Source organism: Rhipicephalus sanguineus, chromosome 11 (assembly GCF_013339695.2).
Source record: "Rhipicephalus sanguineus isolate Rsan-2018 chromosome 11, BIME_Rsan_1.4, whole genome shotgun sequence".
Taxonomy (NCBI): domain Eukaryota; kingdom Metazoa; phylum Arthropoda; class Arachnida; order Ixodida; family Ixodidae; genus Rhipicephalus; species Rhipicephalus sanguineus.
The window spans coordinates 103280233-103299029 of record NC_051186.1 but is presented as its reverse complement, the minus strand read 5'-3'; the positions used below and the strand labels follow the sequence as shown (position 1 = coordinate 103299029).

General features: G+C 45.1%; 1 protein-coding gene across 1 annotated transcript; it reads right to left on the bottom strand.

Annotated features, from left to right (window-relative positions):
• Positions 1–427: 427 nt before the first annotated feature.
• LOC119373884 (uncharacterized) lies at positions 428–15644 on the bottom strand. The gene is made up of 8 exons (XM_037643942.2): positions 15458–15644; positions 12021–12070; positions 11197–11278; positions 9143–9171; positions 5174–5228; positions 3978–4021; positions 1401–1494; positions 428–601 (listed from the first exon to the last, which is right to left on the bottom strand). Exons 1-8 carry the CDS (start codon positions 15486–15488, stop codon positions 462–464), a joined length of 525 nt encoding a protein of 174 aa, XP_037499870.1. The 5' UTR covers positions 15489–15644; the 3' UTR covers positions 428–461.
• Between the last annotated feature and the right edge of the window lie 3153 nt (positions 15645–18797).

Below are 18797 nucleotides of genomic sequence, written 5' to 3'. Positions count from 1 at the left end.
GTCTCCCCTTACCCCTTCCCCAGTGCACGGTAGCAAACCAGATATTTGGTTTCTGGTTAACCTCTCTGCGTTTTCGAATTACATTTCTCTCTCTTTCTCTTCTTTTTCTCTCTCCCTCCCAGTAGGGTCTCGCTGCTTTCATCAATTTTAGAGTGCTTAACAAGGCGTACACACGTTTCTATATAACGCAGCTTTCAATATATGCGTCTTGTAATCAAAAGCCTTGCAAACTTTTGTCATTTAGGGATGTTTTAATCATTTTCATTACTTGTATGGAAGTGATTAATGTCTGAGTAAATCTTCTGGCCGGTGATCGGGCCGAACGTTGCTTAAAGCATCGTCCTGTCTGAGCGCAGATAATAACGTTTATTTGGCTTTGTACGATGGGTGATATGAATGCTGCAGACATTCCAGAAGCGCACGCCTGTTTCTTTCGCTTCTCATGGAAGACGCAGGAGCTGTCAGGGTCCAGGACTGATTGTTGGTGGAGTGAGGACAGCGGTGGCCGACTTGCAGCCGTCGCAACTGTACTTCCGGTGGCCGCTGACTTCGGCAATGGAGTTCGGCCCGCACGTCCTGTGTTGCTTGGTGATCTTGAGACCTGCGCATAGCACAAGGGCCAGCGTTCAAAGCCATTGGGCAGACAGGAGTTCGCGCGCCAATAGTAGCACCATAACAATCAGCCTAAGAAGAGGAGGGATATGTTTTTGCGATATCAGTGCACGTTGAAGAACTCCAGTTCGTCGAAATTAGTCGTAGCCCTGCACTTGCGCGTATCACGTAGTCCGAGTCGCTGTCGGACGGTAAACCCTATAAAACGCCAGCCGGAAGCACCAACCCTCGGTACGAAACGCTGTGATATCGCACCAGCAAACGCGTCTCTCCGTTTGAGGTCCTTGGTTGAACTTCTGATCTTAATACGCACCGTCTTGGGTACACCAAGGAGTGCACGGCCATGGAGAAAGCTTGGTTGTATGTATTAGGCTAATTCAAACGTTCACACAGGCTGGCGTCAACAGCACTTCGTAAAACAAATACTCGACAACATGCACAACATGCAGATGAAAAAAAATGCGAAGGTGTAAGCGAGCCGTCTTTGAAGATGCATCGAGTCTACTCGATGTTCGATAGGAGATGCGGCTCCGTTATTTACGTCTCACGCTCGCGCTCCAGTAAGAACTTCATTTAGGGTCAAATACTCGGATACCATGAACTTCCTTGTGAATATAGGGCAGTTTTCAGACAAAGAATTGTTTTCGCTCCGCCAATACCTTGTTTCCGTTACTTCCATCACACGATATAACCTTTAATTCAAGCGTTTGAACTGCATTTCTTCGAGCACATCAAGCCTGATTAGGTCAGGGTTCAAAAAGAGAGAGAAAGAGAATGAATAGACTAACACATGACATTGTGCGAGTAGTAGCAAGGGCACTCGTAGCAGTAGATGTTCTGGAAGACGTAGGCGCACACTTCACCGTCCTTGCACACGGGGGCCTGAAGCGAGAATGAAAGAAATGTGTTTATCAATTACGTCTGCGTATCGTATGGTCTGCATTCGAGGATTTGCCCGCGTCTAATGACTCAATTTTTTATGTGGGCACTGTCAGCTATATTCAATAGCTAAGAGCGCCGCACCGCACCAGTGTCCGAAAAGCATGGACTACTAATAATTGATGCTATGCGGTATAAAAAAATAGCAATGGTCGTGTATCAAGAAGTTAAATCTAACTCAACTGAATTTCTCGAGAAAGGCAACAGCCACAATTTGCGATCCATCATCTACAAAAAAATTACACCATCTCCCGCTAAAGGGGACCATGAGGCGATGCGAAGCCGGAGCACTTGCACGATCGCGTTCCGTTGGCGTTCGTTGGGCATGCTACCGACCTCGCGTCGTGGAACGCGAAGAGGGACGCTACGCGCGTCGTATCTTCCATCTAGCCTGGTCGTTAATTCTCACAGGGCGAGCGGGGAACGCGGTCGACAGGCGGGCGAGAGGGGGGCAGCGTGGGAGAGGAGAGAGAAGCGGAGGGGACGCGCATGCGCTCGAGCTCATCGCGGCGTTGCGCAGGAGAGAATTTCGGCATGTCTAGCCCGCGTTTCAGAGGAAGAGTGGAAAGGGGGAGGGGAGAGGGGGAGGGCAGAGGGGGAGGGGAGAGGGGAAGTGGAGAGGAGACGGGGAGAGGGGAAGTGGAGAGTGAAAGTGGAGAGGGGAAGGGGAGAGGGCAAGTGGAGAGGGGAGGGGAGAGGGTGAGTGGAGAGGGTATGCGCATGCGCAGTAAGGGTGGTCACGCCGCACACCACCACCACCACCACCGCCACCGGATTGAGCTCCGCCTTAAGATACTTCACATCTAAAAAATTACACCATCTCCCGCTAAAGGAGACCATGAGGCGATGCGAAGCCGGAGCACTTGCACGATCGCGTTCCGTTGGCGCTCGTTGGGCATGCTACCGACCTGGCGTCGTGGAACGCGAAAAGGGACGCTACGCGCGTCGTGTCTTCCATCTATCCTGGCCGTTAATTCTCACAGGGCGAGCGGGGAACGCGGTCGACAGGCGGGCGAGAGGGGGGCAGCTTAGGAGAGGAGGGAGAAGGGGAGGGGACGCGCATGCGCTCGAGCTCATCGCGGCGTTGCGCAGGAGAGAATTTCGGCGTGTCTAGCCCGCGTTTCAGAGGAATAGTGGAAAGGGGGAGGGGAGAGAGGTATGGGAGATGGGGAGGGGAGAGGGAAAGTGGAGATGGGGAGGGTAGAGGGAGAGTGGGGAGGGGTATGGGAGAGGGGGAGGGGAGAGGGAAAGTGGAGGGGGTATGGGAGAGGGAGAGTGGGGAGGGGTGTGGGAGAGGAGAGAGGGAGAGGGAAAGGGGAGAGGGGAAGGGGAGATGGTGAGTGGAGAGGAGGTGTGTGGAGAGGGTATGCGCATGCGCAGTAAGGGTGGTCACGCCGCACACCACCACCACCACCACCACCGGATTGAGCTCCGCCTTAATTAAGACACTTCGCATCTAAAAGACACGTATCTACACCAAGTGAATCATGACGAGTGGGCGAAGCTCTGGGTATCGTATGGGTGAGTATAACCGTGCGTTACCAGAGCTTTGCCCCATATAATGTAAATTGAGTAACATAAAGTGACATAAAGAGTCGACGACAAAGGTAGGTACTAAGGTCCATAATGTTTACGTTGAAGTCGCCGACTAGTATAAAGGGCTTGTGCTCGCAGGTGTTTTATATTGCCTTGTCACAATTATGATTCATATTAGTCTATTGTTAAACTTATTGTTAAAACCACACTTCTCCATGAAGTGAATCATGACAAGTGGTCGAGTAGGTGTGTAAGCGCGGACACCGACGTACGGATGGACGGACATGCCTCGGCCTCACGGTGCTTTACCCCTAAAAGGTACCCTTAGTACCAATTATAGTGCACAAAAATTAACTTACCATATTCCGCACTCCCTTATGACCACCCCACCATAATTACAATAATTTAGGAAAGCTCATCCATTCATGCCTTTTAAGAAAATCTCGCCTTCATTCTAAAAGTTCAAACCGAACTACACACACCACTATCAATCCCTCCTCTTATAACTCGCATATGCAGCACATGCGTTGTTTTTTTTTTTTCTTGTTTTTTGCATAGTTATATTGTGCATAAGGTGCGCTCCTTATCTTTTTATTATCATTTTCTCGCACAAAAATCCTAATCACACATATCTGTGTCTAATGGCTCAATTGCAGGAAAAAAAAGTCTAGCCATTAGACGAAAGAAATCGTAGTCACTGAGCCACCCCGGCGGATGATACGCCGAATATCGCTCCAATAGTAGACATTACTACCTAATTATCTGATGAAGCCAGCAGACATTGGGTCGATAAGAATATTAGTCTGATTTAAAGAGGCTGTGGTAGGAAACGCCAAGGTATGAGCTGTCGTGACAGAAAATAAAGATTCAACTAAACAGCGAATACGCACGTCTTTTCCGCCGCACCTTGTTTCATGGTTGTCGAGGATAACACCTGAAAATAGTAAAATAAAACTTACTATGAAAGGGTAACTGACTGGATTCCAAGAGATGGCAAACGCGTGAGGGGGAGAAAGAAAATTAGGTGGGTAGATGAGATTAAGAAGTTTGTAGGTATAACGTGGCAGCAGAAAGCACGGGACCGGTTGATTGGCGGAACACGGGAGAGGCCTTTGCCCTGCAGTGGGCGTAGACAGGCTGATGATGATGATGATGATGATGATGATGATGATGATGATGATGATGGTGACTATGAAAACGACAAGTTTGTGGTTGTTAGATGAAATAAATGGCGGGAAGCACAGGCATGTGAAAGGGGAATGCCAGAAGGGGCTGCTTCCCTTACCAACCCCCTTGAACTAGTACAAAATTGGTTGGGTGCTGCGGCGAATGCCTACGAAGTGCTTCAAAACCTTAAGAGCCCTAAAGGCACGTAACATACTTATGTGATGAGCCCTACATAAATAAATAAATTTCCAATTTTTTTTATACCGACAACTATGAGTTTATTTTGTATGCCTCTCTAAATGCACACATCCTTCCGAATAAATTCATTCCATCGTTACAGTTTTTCGTGGATGCGTGGGGTACATAACATTGAACGACCGATGTCAACAATACGAAATAAGTAGACCTCAACCAAATTATGAAAGCAACTGCTTTTTTATTCAACGCGAGTCATTAAACTCGTCAAGACGCTTTCTTTTGGCCTGCAGGATACCATTCAACTATCTCGTGAACTGGTGACCTTAGTATCTTGTACGTTGCCCTTTGGCCAGCATTCATTTACACGTTATTGAAAAGGCAGCGCTCGTGATATGGCCGAAGTGAGACAGCTTTCGTTTCATGACCCCCTCCCTTCGAAACTGCGTACGAGTTTATTCTCCTTTATGACAGGTAGATTATTTCCACAGAAAGGGTTTCCGTGTACTCGCGTTGAAAAATAGTAGATGTTTGAAATCTATAATGACAAGACGTGACCATTATCGAGATCCAGAAGCAAGACAACGTGACAAAATAATCTAAAGGCTATCGTCATTCTCATAACGGCTGAATGCCCAAGTAATTTGAGTGTTGTCCAGCAATTTCCATAGGAAATTATACGAACACTGTTGAGGTTGACGAGAAGGTAGCAGTGTTTGCTTACATTCGTAGGGTGACTTTGGGCAGTCCTTTTTTCGGCAGGTGTAGCCTTCAAGACACTGAAATAAAAGACAGGTTAGGTTTTAGCGCACTTCCGAGCATGATAAAAAGCAAACATTTTCGCAAAGAAAACGGGCTAAAACTGTAAAATGGAGTCATTACTAGAGACCAGATTTTAGCCAAATGCCTATTTTGTTCCTTGCGCTGCCATCGCACCATTTTGACATATGAGCATGAATTACAGGTTAAGAAGGGCTTTTTTTTAGTGTTTTTATAGTGCCTACAAGGCGTTTGTGTCTAAATACTAACAAATGCCTATAAATGCCTATAAATGCCTAATTTCAACATCCGCGCTCATATGAACAATATTTAGCCTTAAGTTTCGCTCCCGGATGCAGTTTGACACCGTTATTCATGTTACCGCGTAACAGTGACTGTTGGGAACTATGGGGTTCAACACAGTCCTCTAGTTAACCTAACTCCCCGGAACAACCGCTAGCAGCAGTGAAGTGGGACACGCCGGGGAGCATTCGCCGCCGCGCTTACATGCAGCGAGTGGTTGGCGAATGCGAAACCGCGGAGAGCCGTCAACGGAAAGGAGAGTGAAGAGCAAAAAAAAGAAAGAAAAATGTGATGTGCACGCGGCGTTGGTTTTGTTTGCAATTTACTTTTTAAGGTGTTCACTGGGGGCGGGGGGGGGGGGGGGGGCGTGACGTTCAACCATACTTTATGCGTGCGTTTACGTGCGGGTGGGTGTGCATACTATAGACCAGGCTCGTAGCCAAGGGGGACGGTGCCTGGGACCCCCCCCCCCCATCCCCCCGAGATTTTTATGGAGGGAGGTGTTCTACCGCAAAAAAAAAATAAAGAAAATGTGTGTTTTTCTCAAATAGCCAAGGTTTTCAGCGAGCCCCCCCCCCCCCCTCCCCAGAAAATATTCGTGGCTACGGGCCTGCTATATACACATGCGAAACTGGCCAGAGGAGAAGTTGGCTCTGCGCGATTCGACCCAGCCAATAGGAGAAATCCCTCCCTTCTGGCCTTTTACCGATCTGGCTATCTGCTTTCGCTCTGCCCTTCTCAGTCATGCCGAAAAGCCATCCATGTGTTTATTCGAAAAGCCATGTGTTTATCCGACAGTGGACGCTTGAGTCACCATGCTACAAAATAAAGGAAGAGATCGTGTTCTGCTAACCGTGAGCGAGAAAGCACAATTGCACGGCTACGTTCAACAGTTGGCGCCCTTGTTCCACCTTAAGTACTAACATTTTTCTTTTCCTGTCGTAGATAGAGGTCGCGCACGTCTTCGTTTGAAATTATTTGCATTTATGCGAAAATTTGCTGAGCCTATATTTACGACATTGGATGCCTGAAACATTGTTTTGCCTGCCTATTTCGGCGCCTAAAACGAGCTTTTTGATGCTTAAAAATCCGGCCTCTAGTCATACCATAAATGTTGTTCAGTGAGTTGGTGCTTCTAAAAAGTGACATTCAACTTATCCACCACAAATATCCGTCATAAAAGCTGTGCTGAGTGTTGGTATTCACAAATGTGTCAGGTAGGTCACATTTCGTAATGAAAGCTTGCGCTGCTGTTGTTGCTGCACAAATACGCAGCAAGCGCCTCGTGAAAGAAAAGTTCTTATTCCAAGGCTAGCGAAGTGGGCTAAATTTACGTGCCATGCCTTTATCAGTGGCGCATTTTGTTTACGTTTATATAATTGTACATATTCTAAATAAATAGTCGTGGACAAAAATCTCAATTTCTCTTCGATTGCTTGAAAAGGACGGAAATAAGTTCAAATTAACATCACTGCGCTAAGATGTACATACTTCGTATTTTCAGTAATAAGAACATAATAATTTACTTAAACTGTTTACGACAACAGCAAATAAACTTGTCGATGAAAAACTACACCGAAGAAAGGAACAAATGACTGACAAGAAAGACGCTCTACTTGAGGCTGAGTTTGATAGGTATGAAAAATCACCTGGACGACAGACGCGCTGGCGCAAGGACTTGTGCACCTCTTGTGAAAACGTTCGAAAGAAAAAGGCTTGGAATATCGTCGGTGTAGTTTTCATGCAAAAGTTTTTCGCTCTAGATCCTAGATATTTACCACCAACTAGCCCAACATTTCGCGCTTCTTCGCGACGTACCTACGTTGCATGCATCTACAAAATCCGAGCTTGCCTGTGGCAAGGCCATGACAATATGCGAAAAGCATATTATCATGCGAATAGCATTCGTATTCGTCTGCACATACAAATTTCCGGCAAAAGCCTCTTTCGCGTCTTAATCGCGCATAGTGAGAAATATGTATGGGGCGCATATGCATTCTGTAGCAAATTTCACAGATGGTAGAGATATATAGCTGGGCCATTTGCGTTTCGTTCATTGCGGCAATCCACAACAAGAACAACAAAAACAAACGTGACAGGTCATGCACAGTGACTGATCGGACACCCTAGGCAATTACCTTGCTCTTCGTCTGTCGTCAATGTCGTTGCTTGCTACGACGAACGGAATGCAACTTCTCCAGTACTGTTCACGTGTCACACTCTTAAACACCACGTTCAAGAACGGATAGGCCGCCATTGGTGCTAATTTCCCTATTTGTTACACGACAAGAACACTTACACTCTAATGAAAAATCGAGTATTTGGGGAGTGTTTCCGCCACACAACAATAATCGCCATCCGGCTTGCGGGCGTTTCCTTTCTTGAAAACCCGGCTCTCGTCCCTTTCCTATCAAGAATGCTATGTCACGCTGATAAAGCGCGCACAATTCGCGACCAGCAAGTGCCAGGGCCGCGGTGACAACGCCAGGTAAGCACGTGAGGTGGATGACGATTATAGAAATACTCCCGAAATGCTCGCTTTTTTCTTAGTCTAGGCAAAAACATAAAGCACGTATCCATTTGGTCCTGAATATCACAGCTGAAACAAAAAGTTCACCTTTGAAGTGATGGGTATTAATTCGACCTGACCAACTTCACTGCCGTGGTCCCATGGAGATACCGAAACTAAGCATGAAGAACATTTGAAGCGCCTCTTATGATCGAGGATCTGCATATCAGCCACAGCTGAAGTGCTCGCGTTTGTCAGCCTTTGGTAAACAAGCATAAAGAGGAAATACGCTGCTGCCAAAACAGTTATCTTTCGCGTGGGCCCGCACTTGTTTCTGATTCTGGTTTCGTCTTTGCTCAGCTGGCTTATTGATTGTTGGAGTTAAAACGTGTCATTTGTTTCAGTCCACTATAAGGTCCGTGTCTCCACAACTATCAATTTCTGTCGTTCCAGATCAACTGTGCAACTTAGCTCGACATTATCATGTGTTTTGCAAATATTTCACACCTCCTAAAGCATAAGGACTCAATAGGTATAGGTAGCGATATCTATATTTATGCAATTATTTATTTACAGAGATACCCGCACCGCCGCGTTGGAATTACGCAATACAAAGATTACAACAGCCAAACATGTTGCTCAAATAAAATAAAAACGGTGAATAGAACAAAAATACAATATACAAGCGACAGATCGATGATAAGATATCGTACATATGTCGCGAGTCGACGTACCTTAAGAACATTGCTGAATTGCAGTACATAACAGAATGCAGTATACAACAATAATTACCGTTTACTAACGAAATAGCACAGCATGCGAATGGCAGAACACTAAAATGGGTCCCACACGTATCATTGATCATAAGAGAGAAAAGAATACATTATTATCAGTTACACTTGCTATCCCTTCTGGGAGTCCATTTCACTCTCTTATTGTTTTTGGAAAGAAGGAATTCGAAAAACTTGCAGCACGAATGCCGGGAGCACGAATAAAGTGCTTTAAACATTCAAAACTATAGGTATTGCAACCCCCTTATTTTCCTGCTTCCTGTCAGGCCCTCTATAGACACACTGCCATTGTTCATTCGGTAACGAACTCATGGATGTATTGAACACTTACGGAACACGTCTTGTCTGTGACAGCAATGCCTGCAGAAAGCAAGACACCAGCGAAACGTGAAACAATCTTCAAAAAATTCATCCGTTCTTTTGAGACATACACGTATACAAAACAAATTACACAAATGCACAATTTAACTGTCATCTGTCATAATGCTTCATTACGCTGAATATATACTTTTTTATTGGCCGTTGAACAGTGCTGTTTTTTAACAGTGGCAATAAAGTTTTGTCTTCATAATGTGTCTATAGGGTGGAAGGATTTTAGGGATGCTTATTAACGCATATTAAATGTTACAGATACTGCGTTCTCATTTTAAAGAAGAAATGAAAGAGCCATCGAGAAACGAAAATTGATTTATCTCACACTTACAGCTTAGAATATGTCTCATAATCGAGCTGCAACTTGACAATTTTACTGTCAAGGAGAGAGCGACGTTAGCTGGAAAGACTTTTAACTTCCCGCCAATTTGACAATACGTTTTATAATATTCTATTTGGAAGCTGGTACCGTGGCCAAGACTACGGTTCGTTTGAATCGATTAAAGCGGCGCATATTGACATTTAGCTTGCTGTATAATGCAGGACGTATACTTTCTTGGAATCGAATATATAATCATCGCTACGTTAATGGGAAAAAAGAACATTTGGGTGAAAGCTTGGGCGAATGAACAGTACTTCACGGTTGTATTGGTTTAAACAGTGTATGACTTTTCTGAAAATAGGTAGACAGGAGAAAGAACAGCGTTGTTGCCTCTCCTCTGTTCCTCTGCACCTCCCTCCTCGCTGTCCCCTTCCGCCTACAATAAAAAAATAGAAATTAAGGAAACCAAGACAGAGAACAACCATATGTACGCCACATAGCCCTCCGTGAAAGAAACATCCGTCCATAAGCGTTGAGAGGCCTGTGTTTTTAAAGGGACACTAAAGAGAAACAATGAATCGCTTTAGATTGATACATTGTACTCTGAGAAGTCTAATGTCGTTAATTTCAGCATCATGGGTTCAATAATAAAGGAGAACGTCAACTTCACAATTTCATTTCTGAATTTCGCGCCGCAATCACCGCGCGTGACGTCACGGATTTCAGAGCGTATTTATCGTATTTTGTCGCCATTGGATCAACAAAATTTCCTCAGACTTGGTATGTTAAGTCTATGGGCCCCTCAAATGAAAATATACTTCATCTTTTTTTTACCGATTAGGAACCGCGTGCGCCCTACTATGCGCCGCCAAAATATGTGACGTCATGGCGAATGGTGCGTAAACTTCAAGGTGGCGTCACCACCCACAATTTCTTTTCGCGCGTTTTCGCGCTTACTAAGCGTCTTCTGGTGGCAAGCGCGGTGTTTTAGTATCGTAAAACAGTAGTTTACTAATACATGAAAATCGTTTTGCTCTTTAGTGTCCCTTTAAAAAGACACCGTGTAAGTCCCTTCAAGGCAGAAGTTCAGGAGAAGATGGATGCTTGAAGGGATTAATAATCTTGTTCAATGCTAAGCACAGAACCTATATCATGGGACGGGATGGGAAGGAACACATACACAAGCGCTTGCGTGTTCCTTCCTGCTCGTGTTCCTTCCTGCTCGTGTTCCTTCCTGCCAAAATTCGCTACATCACTTTCCAAGTGCTTGTTTTTCGTATTTGAACAATCATGGCTGCAGCAGAAGTTTCGAAATTATATAAGATCCGTTTTATCCCTTTTCAAACATCACGTAGTCGCTGTTTACGGAAATCAAAAGAACTAGCCTCATGCGGACGTTGTCGACATCTCTGACGTCACCACTTGCCCATTCGGGAGCCTTCACGTAGGCTCACCCTGAGTCTTTTGTTTACGCGCCCTTTGCCGGCTTTCCTTCCGGAATGGTGATTGTCTAAACCCCACAAAATTCGCTGCGTTCGCTTTAGCTGCTTGTCTTCACGACCTACAAAATTGGTGAATGGATGGCGTGAGTCCCCCATGAAATATTGAAAATTCTCTCAGACGTATTTCTAAACATTTCTCTCAGAGGTATTACTTCAAAGACAATTGGCACGATGTGTTTTTGTACTCACAGTGGCCCTGCGTCTTGCAGTATGATCCGGAGCTGTAGTTGTAATGTGTGACGCACATTTTTCCATCCGTGCACTCTTTATTCTGGAAGGTATACACAAGAGCTGTTGAGGTACGCGCAACTTCGAAGCAACTTTAAGCGTAACTCTTTGTAAGTATGAAAGTATCAAAAAGCACGGTGCCAGGACATAAAAAGGTAGGGAACATTCCTAGGACTCCAAAAATGTTTGAAAAACTTGGAGGACGCTTGAGCTTCGCCTTCAAGAGTAGAACGCGATAGCGTAATCGGGCCCCGTGCGCATCGCCTTCTCAATTGCTAGCCTGGCTTCGGTTCTCGGTGGTTGCCTCAACCGTGCCGCAAGAAAACGAACGTCTGTGCGCGTAATATTTGCCGTTTCTAACTATCATAAAATGCCTACTGCATGTAGAGTTGCGAAGTTCCCACCACGCCATAATTCATCATTTTGCGAATCAGCGAAGGGCCCACTACGCGTCCGTAAGGCAACAAGCGAACCTACGCAGGTACCCACATTGGTGATGCTTTTGCTCATGATTATGATGTCGTGGTGCTGTGTTATGCTGGACTCTGTGGTAGAACACCTGCTTGACACGCAGAACGCCTGGGTTCGATTCTCGCTTGAGCCGAACATTTTTATTATTTATTTTACTTTCATCTTTCTCGATTTTGCGCTCAAGGACAACGCTGATTTTTCGCTCACAACCAACGACGCCGACACCGAAGCCGACGCCAGAATTTCTGCGAAAACGAGCTCTTTAAAGCTATAGCGTTCATATAAAGTTGAATTTCAATGAACATTTGACTCACGGTGGTGCAGGTGACGTTGGTACATGCTGCAAATCCGCTGTGAAAAAAGGCTGCAAAAAATTAAAATAAACATCTCTCAGCATTGCTAGCCCAACTGATCCCTGACTGCGAACTTCAAATAGGCAAGCAAGCGTCAAGGGAACAAGCTATACATGTAACATAGGTGATTCGAAAGGATAAACAACTGTTGGAACAGATGCTCCCAAACTTTATAATACTTACAAGCACTTCAAAATTGGATGCATCAGTGGAATTATATTGTTAGTGTGGTTATTGCTCTAGTTGCTTATGGCTAAGCAAACATCGGAGCATTCACTTGTAACTTAGCAGCTAAAACTAGGCCACAAAGACAGAAAAAAATACATAGTACAATGAATTGTAGTAACCTCCCACATATATTAGAAGCAAAAAGGAAAAGGAGCTTAGTCGAAAATTGCAGTCACAGACTCACAGGAAAATTTAAAACTCAGCAACAAGTATTACATGTCGTGCGTGATATGCACATGGCATGTGACATGCGACGAGCATATGTAATTCTTAGGCATACTGTAGTGGCTTAGAGAAAAGCGAACAAAATATATCTCGCAGAAGAACACGACGGCATTAAAATGAAAAAAAAAAGATTGCAGAAAGGAAGGTCTCAAGAAGCAAAAAAGAAAAAGGACATTGACCTGAAAACCACATCATGACATTACCTTTGAGTTCAAGATTTGTAAAGCGCATTTTCCAATAAATGATTCGTGCTGTTGCATTATGGGTGCATTATTCGATTATTTGTCCTCATAAACTGTTCCGAAACATATAAAAACTCTGCTTGGAATTTGGGTTAAGTTTACAGCTCTTTATTAGCCAATTCGAGTGAGTAAATTTAGCGTATCATGGAATATTAAGGTTCCGAATAAGCGTTAGAGTATCGTAAGATACACATCAAGCCGATTGTGCAGAACTTCTTAGAAGGAACTAATATAGCCAGATCCCAAAGGAGAACTTCACACTGCTATCGCAACACTTCCGTGGTTTTAGCGTTCCACGAATTTCTTTGCCAATAACGAACTAGTATCTTACAAGATGCCAAGAACACAGGGTCAGCTGTCAATTCTAGTCAAATTACGGCCATGCCATGATGTTATACCTTTACAAAAGGAGGAAATTCACCGCCTTGAGTTGTGATCGTTTCCACATGCACAATGAAACACAGCCTACGTAGGCCACCTCGACTTATAGGGGCTGTAAGTGCTCTTGAAGTCTGTCGAGAAGCATAAGAAATTGCCTATCCTCTAGGAGATGGACGCTTAGTTGTGCCATCGAACCAGATAAGCCATCCAAATTCGCGTTTTAGTCTATACAACGACTCTTTAGCCTGTAATGTCGAAAGTGCTATCGGTGTTGCAATATCCCTTCTAAATGTGCGATGCTTTAGTCTTTCCGCCATTACTCGCGTACCTGCATGGCTTATGTATGCTGCAACCAAATACAATGGCTCAAATATGATGTGAGGGCAAAAGCATATCGGTTTTTTTTTTCGCGACAAAGGTTCGAATCATGATTTTGATATTAACTTCGACTCATTGTCTCCACAGCTAATGCGAAATCCGAGCCAGTAATCAAGTTTTTAGTGCAGAAACTTTGGAAATACACCCATCGCGACAGCTAAGCAGGTACCAAATAGCAAAAAAAAAAAAAAAATCGCCCCTGCGCGGAAAGCGCAGCACGGTTACAGCGAAAGCTGGAAGAGGGGCATTTCTAGAGCCCGTTATAAACTCGTTTGTGGCTACTAATGCAAGTACATTAGCAACGTACCCACTACGCCACAAATCATACTTTTGGGAAGTTGGGAAGCACCAACCACGACATTATTCGTTATTCTGCGGAGAAGCGAGGTACCATCTGTAAGGCATTATGTGCACTTTGTTGATGCGACGGTTGATGGGGATGAAGAATTATGGCTGAGCCCTTTGTAATGGGTTGGAAGCTTTAAACGACCACTAGTTACGTAATTTATATTGTGTGACGCCCGGTCGTTATTTAGCTGTCCCCCCACTCTTTATAACATACGGTGACGAGAGAAACGCAGAACGAGAGAGAGAGAGAGGGAGGGAGTTAACTTTATTGAGAGCCTGAGGAAATGGATCATGAGAGCCTTATGGGCTTCCTTGGCAACCAATAGAAGTGCACTTGCGAGGAACACGCTATAAATCATCATTATTTTTGTGAAGTAGGGAAGCAGCCACTATGCAATTTTTCGTCATTGTGCCGAGAACCGTGGTACTCGCTAAACACCTGTAAGTAATTATGTTCACTGTGCTGATGCTGTGGCTGACGATGATGAAGAATTATGGCAGAGCCCTTTGTAATGGGTTGGAAGCATTCAAGAACCCACTCGTTGCGCAATTCGCATTGTGTGACGCCCGGCTACAGAATTCGCGTTTGTGTGACGCCTGGTTGTTATTTTACTCTTCGACCACACTACATTACATATGTTAATGTGGTTCCTTCCCGACCTGAAGACAGGATAGGGTCTTTTTAGTAAGCAGTTTCAAGCACCGGCATGGCTCCGAGCTAGAGCACTGGGCTCCCACGCAGAGGGCCCAGGTTCGAACCTCGTTCAATTCTGGAAATTTTTTCTGATTGCCTTTTTTTTCTTATTTCGTGCGATAGCGGTTACGGACACTGGCGGCGACGGCGGCGGCGGACAACTAAGGCGCCAAAAACGGCCGTTGAAATGATCTCAGAACAGGTTTCGCTGTAAAAAGTCATACATTTCGAATGCAGTAGACCACAGAGTACATAATATTCCAGGTGAAACAGTTGTTCATGCTAAGTGGCCCTTTACGTAAGAGGTCAACGCTTGCACGGCAGGATTTACGCATAGTGTAATTAATAATCGTGTGTCATTTTAACGTGGAACCTTGTTAGCATCAGATGTCATTTCATATTACTCGAGAGACCATGAGAGGAGCTTCGCATATATGGAAGTTGGGAAATGAATGGAATCCGCTGCTCTTGTCAGTGAATACTGAAGTCGCTATTGCAGGTTTTCTATTGCTTAAAAACTATAAAAGCAACGACAAGCAAGGGCGTTGAATGCACGCTGAACAAAAGTATGTTATTAATTTACATTAAGGTAGTTAGCAATGGATCAGCAATAAGGACATGCTATTGAAGTCGAATGAAACAAAAAATAAGAACTAGCTTCTCTCGCCGCTCTGTTTGTAAACATGAGATGTAACGTGACTTGCCTCTGGATATCCCTTAATACAAGGTCCAACGAAATCAAGTCACCGTCTTGAACTTATCGATATTCCTAAATCGTTTTCGCTGGGAGCTCTCAGGGAAATTGAAGCAAACAACACAACTCGCCCAAAACCAAATCTTATCAAAAATACGAGAACCGCGCACTTCGGAATACACAAAATACAGGCTGACACCTGACTCACCGATGAGAGCTGCTACGATGACCGGGTGCATGGCGACCGTGACGGAATGCAAACTGCCCGAGCTGCGCAAAGTTATGAGCGCCGTAAAATGGCGCCTCCGCTGAATTTTTCAACGCCACTACGCGGGCGCTTTGTTTTCCTAAACCGAGCCTTTCAGTAGGCACCCGCGCGGTTTACAATCGGTGCGACCACGTGACTGCACCCCGTACACCTGCGCCGCCCGACATTTGCGTAAGGCACGGCCAAATCACTTCACGCGTTATGTACGCGTTAGAATCTAGACCCAAGTCGCGACGTAAGAGGGCTTCGTGGCGGATCGCTGTTGGGAGCACTTAACCTTCGTTTCGTGGCGGGCCTCATGGACGCTTGAATGTCCTCACTGTTTAGGCGGAAGGGGAACTACGCAGTCTTAGAAACTCGGGGCGGAGTAATACACACGCAGTTTGAAACGCTCTTTGAGAGACGCTCCTGACTGGTTTTATTTTTGCAGTTTCGTCCACGAACGTATGCTGCAAGGATGATAAGCTGGCCCCGAGCATTAGAAAGCTCACTCACCTGACTAGGCTACGCGCGTTGAATTTCTCTCTACGCGGGGCTTTCCTCCTGGTCACCGTAACCGGTTCTCGCGTGACGGGCGTGCGAAGAACGCGGTTAGCGACGCGTCCTTGGTGTTTACATCGTCTTGGTTTTCTTTCTCTTTTCTTTATACCGCTTGAAAAAAAAAGACGGCCTTACTGTACGCTTCTTAAACATAAAAAGGAATTTGCGCCGAGGAGCGCATGCCGATCAAACAACAAGAGTATGGCGCCGGTTTGTGTTGTAATGCGGACACAAAGGTAGCCACGTTATCGACGAACCAAACATAACAACACTGCGATGTATAGTCGCTAGTTTGAAACTCATCCGCTATATCTTCGACGCTACATGACAACCGCGAAGCCCGAAGAAGCAACAAGCGGATATTGAGTGAATTATGACGTGATTCGCATCAAGTTCGGCCGATGCACCTACCCTAGGCTGCGAAAACACAATTGATGGGCGATTTTGATGCAAACGGAGTTGATAAAACCGACCAAGCCGGTGCTTTTGGCAAGCGCGGCGGCTGCGACTCACGATAAACACTTGAGCGGAATGGAGCTGGAAAATTATGGCGGACAGCCAATACTGAACGCCGTCGAATTTTGCAGTGTTCACTGTCACCAACTCGACATTTCGATCCGACATAGAGAAGCGGTAGTGCCACATTGAGCAATTTAGAAAACACTGCCGATTTCGACAAAATGGAGAGATCTAAAAAAAAGAGCCACAGATAATAAGTAACCCAAGATTGAAAGACTGGATGGAACATATTTCACTGCGTTTAAGAACTTAATAGACTTTTAGCGTTTCACTGCTTCACAACGTACTTCATACATTAGCGTTTCAGAGGTGCTGCACGAGTTATGCATTAAAATGTATTGCTTATACCCAACCAATAGTAGTATAAACAAGCAGAGCTAAGCGCTAGTAGCAGCACTGAACTCTGCACCTGGACACAGCAATGTTTATTACGCGACCGCGGAAAGCTGTACGACTCGGTGATTTTTACGTGTCGATGAAGTGAAAATCTAATGATGCAGAATAGAAACACAGGAGCAGCAAAGAAACCTTTCGTCTACGATGTCCAAACGTAAACAAACAGCATGGGTATGGCAGTCAGAATGCAAAATCAATTCACTGAGAAACGACCATTCGTATCTGTATTGCACATCAGAGCTGCTTGAGGGCTGCTTGAGGTCAAGCAATTGCAATTGCAATTGCATACGGCATTTATGGACATTCTCTCTGGGTGGCAATGCGAAGGCTGTAGACGGAGCTTACATTTATTCTCACGTTGTTAACGATTGTATACAGCCTCGAAGATTTCGCGTGTCAGCTGACGCCACGACGTTTGACCGCAGCACAACACTGAAAGTCGGGAATGCAGCCACAGTCTCGTCACTGAGTGACGAGGTGGCCAGGTGCCGCCGAAGAAACGCTCTATTTTAGCCGCTCATACAAAGACCGAACCGTTTGACCGATATGCATCTTGCCACAAGGCAGAATGTAAACTTCAGTGCGAGGAAAGAATTCATTCCGATGCCTATTCTGGCAAACTCAGTTTTACTGCGCACCTGGGCTGACTGCTTCGCACAACCTAGCCAGCCTCTCTGGGACAGACCCGAAGGTCACGAGTTTGATCACGGCCGCGACGGTCGGATTTTGTTGAAGGCGAAATGCTAGAGAGGCCCTTGTACTGTGCAATATCAATGCACGATAATGAACCCGAGATGGTCAAAATTTCTGGAGCCCTCCACAACGGTGTGCCTTGTAATCATATGGGGATTTCGGCACGTAAAATCCCCCATACTATTATTATTATTATTTTTCCCTGGGGCAAAAAAAGAACATTTTTTTAGGTTGTGGGCCACACCGTGGATATAGGGAATCATGACAAAATGTCGTTAGTCTCGTCTCTTTTCACTACAACGGGCGCTAACGAGCGTCCCTGGTCTCACTTTCGTCTCCTTAGCAGACACTTAGCGATTGCTCTAAAAACATACAAACGAAACCTAGAGTTATATAGTGCGGCGTTCACTCTGCTTATCAAACCTAAACAGAATGTTATAATGACGAGACATTGGGAGACAGTGGGTTTAGCAATTCTTCGCAATATGGCGCGCTTTACAACTTTTGAGTGCGCAGACCGGAAGGGGGACTAATGGCGCGCAAGCACCTGGATCATACGCCCAACAAACACAGTTGGAGCGGAACTTTAACGTAAAAATCTAACAATCTTGGAAACATGCCATGCGAGAATTCATTAGTCCGTGCTTTGGCGCTGTCTAAATTTCTAGTATATAGGTCGTACTAACTCGCCCAAGCATCCACTTTATTGTATCAGGGCCCGCATTCCCGAAAAAGTGGTACGCTGGAGATTTCCGAACGATAAATCTTCAGCCAGTCGTGATGCTGGACATATCAGTCGCAGGATCGGCTGCCTTATGAAAACGTGCACTTGCGAAAGAAAATGTTTGTGAATTTGGCACTTCAAGAACACTCCTCCGATTTAGAATTTTTAAAAATGTGTGTTTTGCCGTATAAAGTATGATTTCATGGCGAATATAAGCAAGCAGTGCAAAAAGATGGTTGATCCCTCCGTCATAGGAATCGCAATAACACGAAAGTAAAGCGTGCGCTTACAGAATTAACTGAATGTTTACTGTACATTGATATAAGAGAGTTTGTACAATGTAAATTGATGCCTGGCAGCTATAGCCCCGTTTAACGTGGATGCACCCACTTTGATTATTGGTGGTAC

What these genes read in the sequence shown, in the direction of transcription:
- LOC119373884 (XM_037643942.2), bottom strand. Translation starts at nt 15,488, where the DNA reads ATGCACCCGGTCATCGTAGCAGCTCTCATCG. An exon ending in CTGCAAGACGCAGGGCCACT is followed by an intron (nt 9,172 to 11,196) that starts GTGAGTACAAAA and finishes TGCTTTCTGCAG; the next exon opens with GCATTGCTGTCACAGACAAG. An exon ending in CAAGGTGCGGCGGAAAAGAC is followed by an intron (nt 1,495 to 3,977) that starts GTGCGTATTCGC and finishes TTCTCGCTTCAG; the next exon opens with GCCCCCGTGTGCAAGGACGG.